Source organism: Stegodyphus dumicola, chromosome 6 (genome assembly GCF_044657685.1).
Source record: "Stegodyphus dumicola isolate Sdum_Otavi_A_Nest chromosome 6, ASM4465768v1".
Lineage (NCBI taxonomy): Eukaryota > Metazoa > Arthropoda > Arachnida > Araneae > Eresidae > Stegodyphus > Stegodyphus dumicola.
In genome coordinates this window covers 143,239,413-143,257,860 of record NC_140773.1, presented here as the reverse complement: position 1 = coordinate 143,257,860, position 18,448 = coordinate 143,239,413, and the positions used below count along the sequence as shown (strand labels likewise).

Genomic DNA, 18,448 nt, shown 5'->3' with positions numbered 1-18,448 from the left:
CATCCTTGGGCCACAGAAATAATTAGCGTAAAAAGTGTGCGGCCAAATGTGCCGCCATTTATGGGCAAGAACTGAAGCACGTTGAGTCTGATAAGCATGGCAATAATCTCACCAATTATCTTCTAATAATTTCCAGAATTTTCTCTCATTTCATTTTCTCTCTGATACTGTTTGAGTTTTTAATTCTATGGGCGATTTTAGTTATGCTTTGGACGAATTTAAAAACTTTAGGATATTGGAAAACTTGGGTGATTTATGAGAGTTGTTTTTCTGGGCTAATTTTCTGTGCAAGAACTGCACTGTAATTTAATTTAGAAATATCTGGAATTTCTGTGTGATTACTTTCGAACATATCAGGGAAGTCTTCAGGCTTGGGTAGAGAAACTGTTTTCTTTTCTAGCAATGGTATTTTTAAATCTTTTCTTATACAATTCACAACCACAGTATGAACTAACATGATTGCCAGAATAGAAGATACATTTTGGTTTCTCGTTTTCTTTTAAGTTTACATATGTTCCTTCTATGATTGATTACCAGCACATTTACAGCAATGAACTTGTTTATAGCCATCTGCCTGGGAGTGTACAAACTCCTTACAGTTAAAACACTGCACAGGGCGTTTGCGAGGAGCGTACTTCTCTATGATATTAAAGTCGAAAATGTTGTTTAGGCGATGAATGTTTTCACCTACGAAGTTACTGTGCAATTCTAAGAAGTAAATAGCAAGTTGTATTTTTCTGTCTTCAATTTTTAGAAAATTGTTTCACCTTAACTATAGGGAATCTGCTTAATAAGCCATCAAAGATTTCATTTTTGTTAATAGTGCTTGCCATATTTCATGACACATTTTATGAATGGATCAACAATCTGGGTTTGATTCAGTTATCCCAGCTCATGTTATCCTTTTGGGGAACTTCTGCAATTTCTATGTTAAGCATAGAAAATCTATTTTCTTTCACAATTTCATTATTTTTAGTTAGATTTAGAGTGGGTTCACAGGTCTTTGTAGTTTTCCGATCTGAATCCTTTTTCTGGTTCGAATTTTTATTATTATCCATAGGAGTAGGGCTATTTTTTAGCTTGTATTTCCTTTTCTAGTTGTTCTTTAACTTTCAGAAACTGTTGATAATGCATGATTAGGGTCCTTTTCTACGTAAGCATAATCAATCAATTTGAAGTATGTTGAGTTTTATTTCTGGAGATAAAACGAAGGAAAGATCGAATAATTTATTGTGCTCTGGAGTTTTAGTACTAATAGCTGCTGCATTTTGATCTGTAGTTTCAGTATTAGTAGTGGCTTTTTTTTTTTTTTTTTTTTGGTGCTGCAATTAAAGTTTGGAAAACAGTCTTTGAATTTTTCGTTAGCTTTAGCATTACCTTCCAATAAGTTTTTTCTGAGAGCTATCCGAATCGCATTCTTTTTTCTTTAGAAAAGCTTTATGCCTAAGCTGAAAACTGGCATTTGAAGTGGTAGAATAATCTGGGTCAAGATCATAGCGGTCTGCCCAATATTTATCCGGAGGTTTCTTACTGGCCATAAGGAGAACAAACAAAAGTCACACTTACAAAAGTCTGGAAGAGTGAAAATTTTCTGAATACGTCTCAAAGAGCTCAAAATTCAGAATCTAAAGTGATCGATGAGCAAATTGTTGAACACGTCTACTTTTATTATAAGCATCAGCATCCCTTATTTTCCCGTTCGAACAAGAATTTCCCAATTTGGAGAGGCAGCGAGACAGACTGCTTGTTTTAATGACAGCGGACTGCACTTCTGACTCAGCGCCGTCATGCACCGCATGACTCTGCACCTATTGACAGTGCGGGCCTGCATGTAGTCACAAGTGGACAGACTTAAGTTTATAATGGTTTATCAAGACCATCTAACGAAATTTATTCAATTACGAGCTGAAGAAGTTGCTTATCACCTACTGCATCCGTGTTTACGTTATTTGGTGCATCTTGCAAAGTGACAACAGCTGAGAATTTGCTAATAAAATTATCGAAGAAGTTTGTGGAATGAAGTCAAAATTGTTCATAGAAAGCCAAGACAGTCACAATGCTCAGTTGAAAGAGCAAACGAAGGCACTGAAAAGATGCTATTCACTCGGCTTGAACAAACAATACAACCAAGTGGTCGAAGGAATAAAATTCATAAAAAACAAAGTACCTCACAGTTCATATGAAGCCATGTTTAGCTGTAAAGTGAAAGTAGGTTAAAAACTTGCTTGCCAAACGATACCTTGACAAGAATTACAAAGAAAGAGATCTTACTGTGTTAAGAAATAAGTCTGGAAATGAAACCCAACATCAGGCATCAATCTCAACCGATGAGGAGGATACAGGCACAATGAACGATGAGAATTTGGATGTAAAACTGGGTCATTTGAGTGAAAACTTGGAGGTTTATTTGAAAACAGAAATGAAGGGTTTTGGCAGACTTGAATCAGAACAATGTGATACTGAAAAAGAATACTGACGATGAAAAGAAAACCAGATGTTTTGTTGATGTTGAAATGGAAGATTGCGAAGACAACATGGAAAGCTCATCTCTTGCACTACCAGGAGTCTCAGAGAATATTCAAGAAGCTCGATTCTCTGCTAAGCAGTCACTAAATAAATAAGCAAAAAAAAAAGTTTTCTTTCAAAGTTAAAATTTCAAAACCAAATGTCTGAGAAAACATATAGATATGAATGTCAGATAGAGATATGGTTGATAGCCACAATGTTACAACTGTCATAATTTTTAAGGAAAGTGAAAACTTACATTAACTTGGTACAAAACGGAGAATTTTAAAACAACTGTACTGAAGAAGTGATTTTATTTTCTGCAAGGAAGCATTTATTTCAGTGAATGAAATGCACTCATCAGCATTCCCATTTAAGTGGTCAAGGATTTTAATCTTGCAATTGGAAAAGCAAATGCTTAAGCCGCTGCAAACGTAATAAATCAAAACCACTTTAACTCAAAATGTCACAGTAGCTCATCCAGCCAAAACACATAATTTAAAACTGTGGCATTCCGTTATAATGTGGATGTTGAATTATATATCACGTAAAGCTTTGCTGTAATGCAGTACAAAGTCTTTAATCCGGACCTCAAAGCTACAAACTTTCTGCGCATGCGTGTTTAATGTATAACGGACGGTATAAGCTTGGCTAAAATTAATTAATTCAGTTAATGTTGCAGATTGCGTTGTTCCTTAATCTTCTAATTGGATCCGGCTTATTATTTTTTTCAGACTATTAGAGCAATTTTATAAAAAGTAAGCTTGAACTTTCAATTATGTCAAAAAGTGTTTCCGATTCTAGAGCTGCCAAAGTATGTACAAAGCGAAAGCTTGTTTCGATGACCATCAAACAAAAAGAAGAATTGCTGCAAAAAATAGGTAAAGGCATAAAGAAAGTAACAGAGGTTAGTGAAAACGAAAAAATTTTGATTGACAAGTTAGTCGGTATTCTCGACACAGCAATTACAGGATTTGAACAGCGGAACTTTGTAACTGAACAAGAAATTATGTCTGTTTATAGAATTAAAGAGAAAGTATTAGCACATAAAACAAAGCAACTTAAACAACTTACATTGAAAGAAATGTTTAACAAAGTAAACAAATAAATATTAAGCTTTTTTTTTGTAAATTTTGATACCCTTTAGATCATAATTGCTCTTTATTTCATAAATTACAGTTTCATATTTTATAATTTCTGCATGCCATCTTACCAGATATAAACTGATCATCTATAATCCAGAAAAACCCCTAATCCGGAATCGCCGAAGTCCCGACGAGTCCGGATTAAAGACTGTACTGTATATTCTACTAAAGTAAATGCATTGAATCGATCCATGAGCTGTTTCAAATTTTATACAATTTATTAAATTTGTATTTGTGGAAACAAAATTTACAAACTCAAAATTACAAAAATTATCATTCAATAGATAATGACATAAAAAACAAACTTTCATTATAGCTATTATTTTAAATTAAAACATTAGTAAAAAATGGTATTTCCAGGTTAGCCTTTATTTTTTTTAACTTTACCAATGTCTACGACACATTTATAATCACAGCACATACACATATAAAAATTATGTTAGAGTTGAAGTTTCAGTAAATTATGCCAAATTAATCAGACTGTCCAAACTTCATTGGCAATTACCCATAATAACTGGTTAATGCATATTATTTATAACATTTACCCAAAATGTGGTTGATACGAACTGGCAATTATTAATAGCCACATTTATTACTTTAACATTTACATGTGCATGTATAACTTTGACTAAACTTATTAAAATATTCAGCAGTAACTTCAACGATAAAATATGAATTATTTTAATTATAATTCCAATAATAAATGCAAAAACTTTTGAAAAATTGGATCAGATTTACTTATTTATAACTAATAATTTATTTTTACCTCTCTGACAATTTTCTTCTTTTTCATTTCAATATAATAAGATATTCTCTTAACAGCCCATCCAAAGCATTTAACCTTTTTAAGCTAGGGCCTGAGTGTTTTTAAAGAATCTGAAAATTTTTTATTTGGCATAATTTAATAATGGCATTTTTTTGCAGTTTCAGAAGATGCATCAATTAAGGGAAAAAAAGAATCAATAAGTCTTAAACCAGGCACACTTTCTTATGGAAAGAAAATTCTTATTTACATTTACTGATGTTACTGATGATTAGCCAAAAGGGCAGTAAACTTCAGCTTTCATTACACAAAATATCATTCCACTTCTTTTTTTTTTTAATATTGCAGCATATCACTTCTTTAAAAAAAATCATACTTGCATTTTTATAGTGATTCAGTATCAATATATAAAATTAAGTGCTTAACAAAACTTCCCTAAAAATTATTTCTCTATTATACTTGCAATTTTATAAAATTAATCATTTCATTTTTTACACCTTTATACTTAATTGCTTTCAATCTCCTTTCCTTTTTTGCAAAAATTATCTCTGAAGATTTTATGGTATTTATTTTCACAAACTGAAAAAATACCATTTAACACTGCAAAAATAAAAAAATTATACTATCATAGATGCTAACTTTGAAATGCAAAAAACCGAGGTTCGTGAGAAATAAAATAAGAGTTTATTTCTCTGTTTTCGTGCTGCATATTTCAAAGGAACTCCAAAACTGATTAACTTGCTTTATAATTATTGATTTAGGTTAGTGAAATTATGTGTGCATCTTATGTAAACCATTAATATTTAATTGAATATTCTATTATGTTCTTTGGCTAATTTTATTTCAAAATTTTCTTACATTTTTATAATGAGAAAATCCAAATTAAGGAAGAAAAGCCTTTACCAAAGTATGTTTAAATATAATGAAATTATGTACCAACAAACTTAATGCACCATATACAGAAGTAAAACAATGTTAAATACAAATTCACCAGTAAATTCATTCATTTAAGGAAATATAAAAAATTAACATAGAAACATGGTTTTTTGAAGGCGAAAACCAAGAAATTACAATAAGGATTATAGTGTTTAGTTCAAAAGTGTGTCAAGTTATATACTGGTGTATTTTACTCAATAAATGTTTTAAAATATTGGAACTATAAAACAGTGGTGTTGAAACTATTTTCTGAAATAACATTGCTTTTAGGAATTAGAACAGAAGTTTTGAGATGGACAAAATTTTTCACATTTATTAAGAATCGATAATTATTACATTTCAGTTATCAATAAATGAACTTTAACTGGCTACTGAACTGTAACATTCATGTATTTGGCAGCACAGACTCTCAAACAGAGTGTTGAGAATATCAGAAAATTTTCCATAATTCTTATGATGAACGTGGAAAACATAGCTACAAAATTCTGCATATCAACACAAAATCGCAGATGATATTAAAAAAATCACAGCCAATGTCTTTTTTTAAACTAAACTACTGCTGCAATGTTAATAAACAGAAGAGTGTATTTTTTTTTTCCCCCTTCTTTGGAGGCCATTTTCAACACATAGCAGTAAATAGCATGAACATGAAAGCTTTGTTGCTAAAAAACCTTAAAATTTAAGAAAGTTTGCCCTAATTTTTAATTTCTGTGATTGTTTGTAATAGTCCTCGACAATTCAATTTTTTCATATCAATCCTACTTGGGAATATTATTCACTTTTCAAACTGATTATTAAAAATTATACCGTCAACCGGAAAGTTCTGCTTGCTTTTGGAATAAAACAAAATACAAATTTTTCTTACTGTCAATAAACTTTATTAATATAATTGCCATTATTATTAATGACTTCTTGCCAGCATGAGGGCAATTTGTATACCCCATTTTTGAAAAATGATTAACTTCTGATGTGAAAAATTGAGCTGGTGCTTGTTTGATATCTACTTCATTTTTGAGTTTTTAGCCCTTCAAAAAATTTTGTAAGGACAAAAACAAGTGTGCTAAGTCCAGGGAATATGGTGTATGTGACAGAATTTCCCAGCTTAGTTCTGCAATTTGTTGACGAGTCCCCAAAGCAGCATGTGGCCTGGCATGATCATGATGCAGTACGATGTCCTTCCTGTTGAAAATCATTGGCCTCTTTCCTTGGATTGTCTTTAAATTGTCTACTTGTTGACAGTACTTCCCGAATTGAGCTTTTTGTTCAGTTTTAAAAGTTCATAATGTACCGCTCCTCGAATGCCCCACCACATACACAACATTCTCCTTATTCAGGGTCAAATTTGGTTTAGAGATGGGAGGGCTAGGTTTTCTGGGTTCACAATATGCCCTTTCCCTTACAATATTTCCATGGGTGATCCACTTTTCATTCCCAGTTATCATCTGGTTCAAGAAGGGCTTCATTTTGTTCAGAGCAAGCAGAGATGTGCATATGACGACTCGTTCAACCAAATTCTGCCCTAATTCATGTGACACCCATCTTGAATATTTCCACTCCAATCCTATCTTCCGAATATGGTTCAAAATGGTTTGCTAAGCTGAATTAAGCCTTTCTGCAATCTCCGATGTTATCAGAAAAGGATCTTGAACCAACATGGTCATAACAACACCATCGCCGATCAAAGATGATTGCCCAGAACATGGCTTATCAGAAAGTTTGAAATCACCCGTTTCAAATTTTTCGAACCATCTTCTGCATGCCTTAGCAGAAACTGTACCTTGACCAAACACTTTCAATAAATTTCTACATGCTTCTTTAGCATTTTTTCCTTGTTGAAATTCGTATAAAATACAGTGGCGTAAATTAACTTTATCAGTGATCTAGGGCCCACTATCGCTTCCCAATTACGACTAACGTGAATCAACTTTGTTTTAGTTAACTTGCTACTTCACTATGTATACATTAAGCGATAAAAATAGAGAGTTGAACATATAGCTAATAAACATGTGCTTATGTGTTGAAAATTGTTGTCATAAAACGGACACAACTTTTTGGTAGACCGAATATATATTTATAACATTTTCCCAAATGCTTGGAAATTGCATGAAACAATTTTCTCAATCAAGCTTGAGAAAGTTCAGAATGCAATAGATGATGACCAGATGGCACTATGATGCACCAAACTGCTAAGCCCTGTTTCCACTGCTGCATATGCGTTGTGTTTCTCCAATCAGCGAGCAAATTCACTTTGACATCTGCAATCCGGTCGATGTGTGATGACGGATGACGTATGGATGGAGTTCAACTTCTATCTGTATGTCTGCGTATGTGTTGGGGTGATGTGGTAAAAAAGGAGCAATAAGGTATAGTCACCAAAAATTAATGGCGGCAGAAGTAGCGATGAACGCTCACTTAGGGAAACAATGTTTTGCTAAAAAATACTTATTTCTGCATTAACATTATGGTGAGAAATCTGCGTGCTGAAAAAGTCAGCAATCAGCTGAATTTAGTTAAAAAGATAAAAAAATAAGATAACTGCAACTATAGTACTTGTTCGCAGATAAAATCAGTGGCAAAAATTATAAATTCAAGTCCATGAAATAGCAAACTTTGTCCTGACAATTATTTTCTGGTTCTGCATACACATTTACCTTTAATGAAAATGAATCTGACTATAACAAATCTGATATAGCATTAAAAGATTTATTTTTTTCTTATGAAACAGGTAAAAACTAAAACCATTAATTATAAATTAAATTTAATAGCCTTTTAAATATTCCACTGCATTAAAGAATATGTTAAATTTGTATTTCTCTATTTATAAATATATCTTTTTGGCTAACATATTTGTAAGCACATGAAATATATTTTTTGCAGCCCGTTTAACTTCAATCGGAATGTCACTTTAAAAGACAGTTTTTTTGTAAAAAATGTACTAGAAGCTGAAGAATAAACTGGTGAATTTTTCAGACGATAGCACTGAAATAGGAGCAAAAAATTTAGTTTTAAGAATTTATTTACCGTATGATGTACTAAGTCAAAATATGCGTGCGACTCCCGTGTGATGCTAGCTTAGTGGCAGCGCTGACGGTAACAATGTTTACCTTTTAGGGTCATGAGTTCGAATCCTATACGCTTTTTGCACCCTGTCTGCAACTTTCTTAGCTTTTTGTTATAATTTGACCTATATTCGTGTTTTACAATTTATTTATATTATTATATGCATTAAGTATATTGTTTTATTTATGCTCTTATTTATTTAGATTTTCCCCGCAAAAAAAGTTTGAAAATTATACAATACTAATTTAAAGCATACCCTGTATATAAATATGTGAATTTAACAAACATTCTCTATTCGTAAAAAGCAAATTTAAAGTTAATTAAATTTAAATAAAATTTAATGCAAACAAATAAATGATTAAATATTGCTGCGAACTAATCTACAATATCATTTAAATTCTGAGAGCATATGTAAATCAAGTGCAAGTATCAAAATCCATGAATAAATATATAATATATGCACTTGATTTACATATGCTCTCAGAATTTAAATATTGTAGATTAGTTCGCAGCAATAATTAATAATTTATTTGTTTGCATTAAATTTTATTTAAATTTAATCAACTTTAAATTTGCTTTTTACAAATAGGGAATGTTTGTTAAATTCAAATTCATTCCTTGCAGCAATGGCGCAAGAGAATTATTAAAATTTAATTCATTTTGAAACCCTGTAGATATATATATTTTCATTTCACTTTTATGTGAATATATATACATGTGCTCAAACATTGGGATGTTTACAGCTCTAAACTTTCATTACTAATTAAGATGAGGCAGTATTAACATCCTAAACATTTTTTTAACAAAAAATTACTGTAATAATTGCTTTTCAATTCAGTCCTCTCCAGCAGAAGTGCAGGAACTAATTAAATATTTCCATTTTCTTTACCTAATGTGTGTGTATATATAAAGAGAAAAAGCTTATTTTTATAACTTCTTACTATAGAGATATGAATTAAGAATTTTTAAATTAAAAATAATACTTTATGGATTATGCATAAAATATAACTGCCCGTAGTGCATTTTAAAACAGTTTTACAGTTGCTCTGTATTTTTAAAGTACCAATTATTTTTTAATTCGTTTAACTTTATTTTATTTTTTCAGCAACAGTACATTTTAGTTTTAATAATATACATATATTTAAGGCTTCTAGAAACAAAGAAATTTTTAAAATTTACTTCAGCTTCTGTGCAATTAGTGATGTTCATAATATGCATTATAACCTTACTTATCTAAAAATTGCTAGCGTACTTTACTTTCGCAATTCATAAGCAGAAATAAAAATTTCCAATAACATGGAATTTAGTAAAAAGAAAAAAAAAAAAAAAAAAAAGAAAAAAAAAAAAAAAAAAAAAACTTTTCTGCATTCTACGTAAGGATCCATATCAAATCCAAAAACGAACAATACTCGCTTAAGAGGGAAAAATTCAAATGCTCAGTGTCGTAACTCGCGAACCAGTTGTTTGGCGCCAAAATATTACAGCGACACCTAGTGACGGAAAATTAAAATAATCTACAGATACGCGACAATGGAAACGCTTGTACGGATACTGTAGGCGTGTCTTCAACTGACGCAACGCGTTCGTACGCAGTAGTTGAAACGAGCCTTTAATGTCTGTTTTGACAGTTCAAGATAGTTAATGTGTATCATTATGTAATGCCTCGTTGTTCCCAATGTTCCATCATGTCAATTGATTTTCATTTATTTTGATCCAAAGCAGCTCAAGAGCAACCTGTATAATGGGACGGATGCCTCTGTGGAGTACTTTCTAAGGAAAACTGGCTTGTATACAAGTTACACAAGGGGGAAAAAAAAAAAAATGCTCCTGGGATTCAAAGCCCCATCTTGACAAATAAAAGATAAATATATCTGAAATTACAACTTATAAAAGATCAAAAACTCGGTAGAAAGTGCTTTGCCTGAACTTTTCATTAAAGTCTTTGCAAAAGAAATGATTAAGTTTTCGGAGACAACTTACCCTATCATCTCAAAATCAAACATCGGTGGAAGAAAGCATGCCTTCTCATCCCTTTAGATTAGAAATGTGCCCATTATAATGGCTATCCAGATCTCAAATGGTTAAACACAAAATTATTTCCAAGCTTAACCAAGAATAAAACTTCAGTAATTAAAATAATCCCATAAAATTGGTTAACATATTTGTAAACAGGTAATGTTTAAAGAAAATATCAATATTTCAAGTATTTTATTAACAAACTTTACGTAAGAGATTAATAATAAAGTTACATGACTGAGTACACGAACAACATGACAAAAAATGCACGTGGCATGTAAACATGATATGATGCTGACTGAACTTAGCGGCTTGAATACCGAGAGCTTGAACCTAAAAGAAAAAAAATTAAAATAGTATTTATAAAAATTGAATACTTAAATTTGTTTATTTCAATGAGCAAATTTCTGCCTGCAGTTATGTGTCACCAGAATTCAATATTCAGAAGAACATGAAACAATTATTTTTCCTTTTTCTTAAACATGTTTAGTACTCTAAACTTAAAAAGGCAAAATCTCATTTCAGTGCATCATGGAAGTAGAATAATTTACATTTAATTATACTTTGATACCACAATCAAGAATAGATACACAATTAGCGTTAATTAGAATTATAATTTTCAACTTCTCTGTGATATGCATTATACAGTAAAACCTTGCTTAATGCTGGTCTGTTTAGTGCTGCTTCGGTTTAACATGTTTTTATTAAAATAGTAGAATTCCCTGAAAATTGCGTGCAGCATTGGGCTTCCCCGATTTATCTACATTACTTCTTCTCTGTAGTGTTACACAAATGTATTTTTATTATATCAAATATTTGTTGCTGTTATTGTAAGTATAAATTTATGTAATGATTTTTACATTGATAAATATTATAATTTTTACTATAGAGGATAATAATAAGAAACATGACAATAAAGCGACAAGAAAAATCATTTTGCTTGATACTAAAATGCAAGCGCTTAGAAGATTAGATAGTAGTGAACATTAATGTTAATTTGGTGTTGCACTGAACTTGTCAACTTCAACAAAAAGGACAATCCTCAGGAATAAAGAAAAATAGTGTCATGAGCAACTAGAATAACCTGTTCTAGAAATAATATGATAGAGGAGCTGGAAAATCGAAGTTCTATACGACTGACGACGAAATTGAATGCAATGATTTAATAGATTTAAACATAGAAATAATCTTCATAACATACAGATTACAGGAGAAGCAGCAAGAGGATATAAAAGTGGTGGCTGAATTCCCAGCGACATTTAGAACAATAATTGAATGAGAGGAAACTATCCTCCAGAATAAACTTTTAATGTCAATGAGACAGGCCCATTTTGGAAAGGAATACCAAAACATACATTCCTATCCCATGAAGGAAAACGTGCACCAGGATTTAAATCTGTGAAAGACCGCTTAACACTTTTCCTGGGTGCTAATGCCAATGAAGACTTCAAATTAAAGCCACTTCTTGTTTTATCAAACCAAAAAAACAAGAGCAATGAAAAAAATATCAAAATCAACTTTACCCGTAATTTGGGATTATAATAAAAAATCATGGTTAACTATGAAATTTTTCCAGAATTTCCTGAACATTATTTTTGCCTCTCTGTTAAATGCTAAAGAAAAAAAAAAAAAAAAAACTTGAACCAAAAGGGCTACTTTTATTAGATAATGCTTGAAGAAACACAATGAATTTATCCAACTTAAACACCTATCACATTATGTTTCTACTACATGGGACTGGACATTGAAAGGGAGAATTCTTAGAATCCAAACATTTCCAGGAAACCCAGGTTACCATTTTCACTTACTACAAAGACTTAAACGCCAAACAGTAATTGATTATCACTCAGATTGGGATAATGTGATCCTTCAGAACTTTCATCTGACTGGACAGAGCTACAGCTGAAACATTTTCAGCGAGGTTTTAAAAAATCCCACATAGCCGGTACATCATTTCCATAATTAGGTGGAACTTCATTTACAGTGGGGCTTTTTTTTCCCTAGGAATCCTCCCATTTAAACAAGAAGTGTTACCAGGAACTCGTTTCTCAGAAAAGCCCTGTCTATCAGGGACCATCACTAGATGTGATAAGGGTTTTAATAATATGCATTCCAGTCGAAGTGATTTTCTTCTTGCCCAAAACAATTGCATTAATCTAATAGATGAATCAAGGTGTTATATCAAATTTTAAAGCTTTATTAACTGCAGCAAACAACTAGACAAATGTTTGAGAAAACAGACAAAGATGATAAACAGTCAATGGGTGAATTTTTTAGCAATAACTATAGTATCATGGATGCTATAGAAAACAAATCTTCCTTGGGATGAGGTAACGTAAAAATATTTGAAAAGAGTGTGGAAAATCATTCGGCTAGATTTAAACAAGGATAATAACACTAGAGATTCTGCTGTTGATATGAACGATAAAGTGGAATTAGTGAAACAGACAGGCTTATATGAAGTAACTGTGGAAGACTTCTAAGAAATTTTGCAAGAAACAGCAGAAAGGCCTTTCTAATGATGAGCTCAAGAAATCAGCAGATCAAGAACAAAAAAATATTAAAAATAGCTATTGTAAAGAGCACTTTCAATGGCATTTCTAAAAAACAATCTAGCTTCCATAACAGAAATTACAACTATTTATTGAAACCCAGAAAATTAGAAAAATCTTGAATGATATAAAATATAAATGGAGAGTTAAAATTTTATTTATTTCTACATATTCATTTGTTATGTTTAAATATTTTTAAGAAATAAAATTTTATTTTGGACTGTTATAAAAACATTTAAGAATTTAAATAACAAAATATTTGAAAATTTTTTTTATTTTTAACCAGTTTTCCCCTAAACACATTATTTACATGATGAGATAACCTCGTTTAATGCTATTTTGTATAAAGCTCTACTTTGATAGAATGTAAGCCATACTTGTAATAACACATAAGGATATAATAAAACAATTTGTAGCTGGTGAAGTTACAACCAATACACATTTTATAGTTCAAGGATTTCTCAAATTCTAGATCATACATTGCAATGAGAAAATTGCTTTATAGTTAAGTTTAAAATGTAAAGCAAATATACTGAAAAACAGAACTTATTGTGTATTATCCTGTAAACTGGAAAAACTTCTCTTCAAAGTTCCATCATGTCTTGTTCTCTATCAATGCAATAATGATACATTATTCTTTTGAATGCGATCTGCAGACATTACATTTTTTTATCTACTTACAATATCTGATGTGCATTCAATATACTCTTCATTAGTCTTTTGATCCAGATTAATTTTTAATTATCTTTTGCCTTATTCCATCTTCTAATGTTCTAGTTATCAATCATTGCAATGTGGAGAAAAAATTTATCATGATTTTTATTTGACAACATCAGCCACTTCTGCTTAAGCTCATTACATTGGTCTTAAAAATGGAATATAGTAATAAACAGACCAAATAATAAGCAAAGTGATAAGAAATTACAAAGGATTTATTTTTAAACTTAAGCACAGATATGAATTAAGCTGAAAATTTAAATGATAAGATAAGCGACTAAGCATAAGAAAAATAGTAAATTAAGCACAATGATAACAGATTAACAAATAAAAAAACTATGTTGAATGCAGCAGAACTGCTCCTGGCCTTTTTCTATTTCTTTGATTTGTAAAGTCTCAATTCATCAATGGAATTGAATTTTTTTGGCAATTTTAGCTACATACTTGCTGCTTTTATCTATCATAAGTTCTTCATGAACTGCATCATTATGAATAAAGCAACAACTTTTTGTGATTTGACGAGTTACATTCTGGATTGTTTGCAAGCGATTTAGTAAGTACACTATCACAAAGATAACAAAGACGTGGGACAGGCATAGGCAGGCTTTACAGATTTCAGAAATGTTCAACCGGGACACCGGAATGGCCCCCCCGGCATCACAGGTATTCAAAAAGACATCACAGGTATTCAAGGGTAGACATCCTGGGCAGGTTTTTAGAGGATCATTTATTTTTAATGTTATGAATAAATGGTTACTTAATAGGAACCTAAGCCACGGGTAATAATAAATGACACATGCATATGAATTTAAACATTTTATTTCTTACATACTAATATTTATAAGTTACTTAAGAAAGAAGAAACACTTTAAATGAGGAATTAAAAATTTGAACAATATTTACATGTACTTTTCATTGGCTAGGACTTTTCTAGAAAGTTGTTTTAGGTTTTAATCTTGTTGCAAAAATCTTCACAAGCTAATCCGATATTAATTTTACATGTCAACAAGCCTTTAACCGCAGATTCCTTCAGCAAACCCCTATCATTAGTCCATGCGCTGTTCATAAAAACATAAACCACCTCTCTCAACTGATGCTTATGTCCCAGGTAAGCAGAAGGCATACTCAACAATCTTGATCAGATTGAGGATTGCTATGTGATTCTCCTTGAAGTGATCAAACAATCTGAGCCCTTTTTTCTTCACTTGATATAATCACATCTCTGGTAGACTCTTCTTGCTTCCACTGTTCTCAATTTGACTGCAAATATCCCTCAGTAAGCACAACTTTATCAAACAGTTGATCACTGTTTATCTGCATATCGAATACACCAAGAAGACTGCTGTTAACCATTTCAGCAGAAATTTCGGCCATTTTGCCAATTAACAGCATTTGTTTTGGTCAGACTGACACAAGAAAACTGTTCAGCATTTCCAAAACTATTCTCCTAGAGGTCCAAGTATGCAATGCATCTTTCACTAAGTTTTTATTAGAACTTGCAGTCTTAAAAAAACTGGCCACTTTTGATGAGCTAGTAGCATGTCCTAAACTCTTTTTGTGTTTACTCCACTGCAAATGATCTTTTATATCGGATCGGCCACCATGAGCAACAGAAAACTCAGAATTACAATGTGAACATTTAAATCTATCTTCTTGATCTTGAATGCCAGTATATACCTTCTTCAAAAAAGGGAATTCATTCTCTAAATCCCCAGTGAATTTTCATGACTGTTTTGGCATTTTAACAGAGAACGCATAAATTTTAACTTGAAGCATAAATAAAACAGTGCTAGCTCACTAACACAAAACACACCACTGACAGGGATTGACAATGGACTGACTGATTTCTATCGAAAGTGGCTAGTACTGAGGTGGAGAGTCCAATGTTATTGCACAGGATGGGATGTAACATGCAGGGAAATCTCTTTTGGTGCCAAAACTGCACTCCTTAGCGCCCAATATTGGACTTGCCCAGAAAGCCTCTCGCCTAGTTATGATTGGCGAGACAAGATGATACGATGACAATGTTATTTATTGGTAGATCATCACCCTTCTATAGTTCTCACCTTTCATACAGTACAAAGATAACCGACAAAGTAATTATCCTAAATAATATTTCACATTTAATTATTTTTAAACTTTTTTTGGTCATCTATAAAAGTAAACTTAATTTTTACCAGGACGAGAAGTAAACCAGCTGAGACACCGGGATTTTGTCTGAAAACCAGGACTGTCCTGGTTAAACCAGGACGTCTGGCAAGCCTAGGCATAAGCAATAAATAAGTTTTTAGTACCCTCAAAGCTTATTAATTACATGTGTGATGCATGGGGGAGGTCCATGTCAGTCTTCAATCTACAATAATGCTAGAACACTTGCTTGGCCACAGTATTGCAATGTTATAATATTAGTGCAAATGTAGATGTACGGTTTTGCTGTAAAAATTTCAAACTGGCAGGTAATTACTTGAATTTTCTGCATTTCTTTATGATTAACAACAAATTTATATGCATAAAAATGAATATGTATCAAAGATAGCTGAGAAGATTTAGTTTAAGTTTTATAAAGGTACAATCATTAATGGTTGTAAAATCAAATGGATATCAAAAGATTTCTTTAACCCTTTGAAGAGCCTTTTGATATTAAATATACTGGAAATCTCTAAATTTTCTTAACCCCCCCTAAAAATGCTATTTTTTTTTTTTTTTTTTTAACACCAGAAGTTGTAATTTTAAGTTTCTAGCAGTTTTTTTTTTTTTTAATACTAGATGACAGTGCTATCCTATTAATGCTTAATATTACACAGCTATTTACAGTCAAGCCCCATTCACATGCAATGCTCCTTCGCACAGCTGCTGTTAGCAAGAGGAGAAAAAGAAGATATAAAAAGAGTTTCATCTTTAGGACCCGTACAGAAGACCACCCTCTTCCGTCCCTTTTATACCTAAGCCTCTGTGAACAATCACGTCTCCGAATTGGCAGATTTCTAAGTGTTTACATGTTTTTAACATTGTTTATTGTTGTTAATTTTGTAATCTGTACTTTCGCAACTGGTACCTGAACTTTCGTAATGGTTCCTGAAAATATATGCTTTTTAATTATTATTATTTTATAAGCTGTTATTTTGTTCACTCTTGGTGCTTGTCGCTATGGTTAAAAGATAGCCATGGATTTTTAAACTGCTTCCCAATAAGATATAGAACTCAAACTTTGTACAAACACTGCTTGTGGATGTGGTGTCACGCTTTTGATTTTTAGAGGATTAGATTTTTTTCAAATTTAAAGTTGAAACGACTCTTTTCAAATATTAACAAATAAATTAAGAATCTCAGAATATTATAGTTTGCACCATAACAAACTGTGAGGGGGAAAAAATTAACTGAAATTTTTAGCATAACATTTTTTAAAATATTTTGGGAGAATTTTGAAAAATCGTTCATATTTTTAGACTTTTTGACGGCCATTAATTTTAAAATTTCATATCTAAAAATATATCGGTTACAAACTTCCGACATTTTCACAGCTTATAAAACAAACTTTTCGCATTAAAAAAAAATAAATAATAAAAAAAAATAAATAAAGGAAATTAATAGGATGATTTTTTTACTTTTTTGAAAGATATGCAATGAAGCAGAATGGGAAATATTGGTTCTTCTTGGGCATCAATTCGAAACATCGGTTTCAAAGTAATAATCTCATTATACCACACTATTTTTATGACATTATTTATGCTATATAAGTTGTTATTGTTGCCAGTTGATAGTTCAGTGTGAGATTGGAGATATTTCTGAGGTAACTTTCTCTTAAGATGCGCTTTGCAATCCGCTGTGTTTAACATTCTTATTAAATTGAAGCATAACTACTGATTATACTTAGTGATATTCTAAACACTTGAACGAGTATTTGTGTGGAAAATTCCAGAACTTTGAAGTGTTTATGTTGATAAAATAAATTTAATTAAGCTGTCACCGGATTTGAGTGCAAGGACAATCATTTATGAACTATTATCAATCTATTATAAACCTGTATGCACGCAACAATATTATAATTAATTAATGTATTAAAATTGTTTTGAACGTGTTTTACAAAACAAAAACAGGTAAAGAAAAATTCTGCTTGCGTTTTACGAGTTTTTGCAATTTTTCTGGCCACATAAGGTTTTAAAAAAGGCTTGTAATTTATGTTTATATTAACTAATTGAATAAATAGAACTAGGTTAGATTTATATACATAATTGTGCATTGAAAATTAGTAATAAAATTTTAAAGATTTGAAATGATTAAATGTCTATTTAGACAGTTTGTATTCTTTGTAAATGCAAACTGAGAAACCTTTTGCGTTTTTTTTCAATAAATTCTTTTACTTAAAGTCCTAAAACATATACAGGTATGGACTAAATATTTTATTATTTTTACTGCTTATTTAAAATTATATACTTAATAGAAACAAGGATGGATTTTGCAAAATACTGAAAGGAAAAATTATTTGAAATGAAAATGCGACTGAGATATTTGTTTTAAAGATTTTAGATAAAAGTGTATTTTTATTTTTTCTCAGAAACTAATTTATTAATTGCAAAATCATTCCTTGAAGTTATTAAGAACACTCTGATAAATGCAATAAAAAGAACTGTGGGGAGACATTGAAAATTGTAGAAGAAATACATTTTAATTGCAAAACTTTTCTTCAAAAATTTTAATTAAAAAAATTACTAGCAAAAACTTTTTTCAGCTTAAAATTATTATCTCACAAAAAC

The 18,448-nt window shown here is 31.1% G+C and overlaps 1 protein-coding gene across 1 annotated transcript in view; it reads right to left on the bottom strand.

Annotated features, from left to right (window-relative positions):
* Nucleotides 1–10,600: 10,600 nt before the first annotated feature.
* The window catches only part of LOC118180518 (small nuclear ribonucleoprotein-associated protein B-like), a 31,582-nt gene continuing 23,734 nt past the window's right edge, over nucleotides 10,601–18,448 (bottom strand). The window contains exon 4 of the mRNA XM_035349598.2: nucleotides 10,601–10,758. Within this exon, the coding sequence (XP_035205489.1) occupies nucleotides 10,730–10,758 (29 nt within the window). The 3' untranslated portion in view covers nucleotides 10,601–10,729. The remainder of the gene's footprint in view (nucleotides 10,759–18,448) is intronic.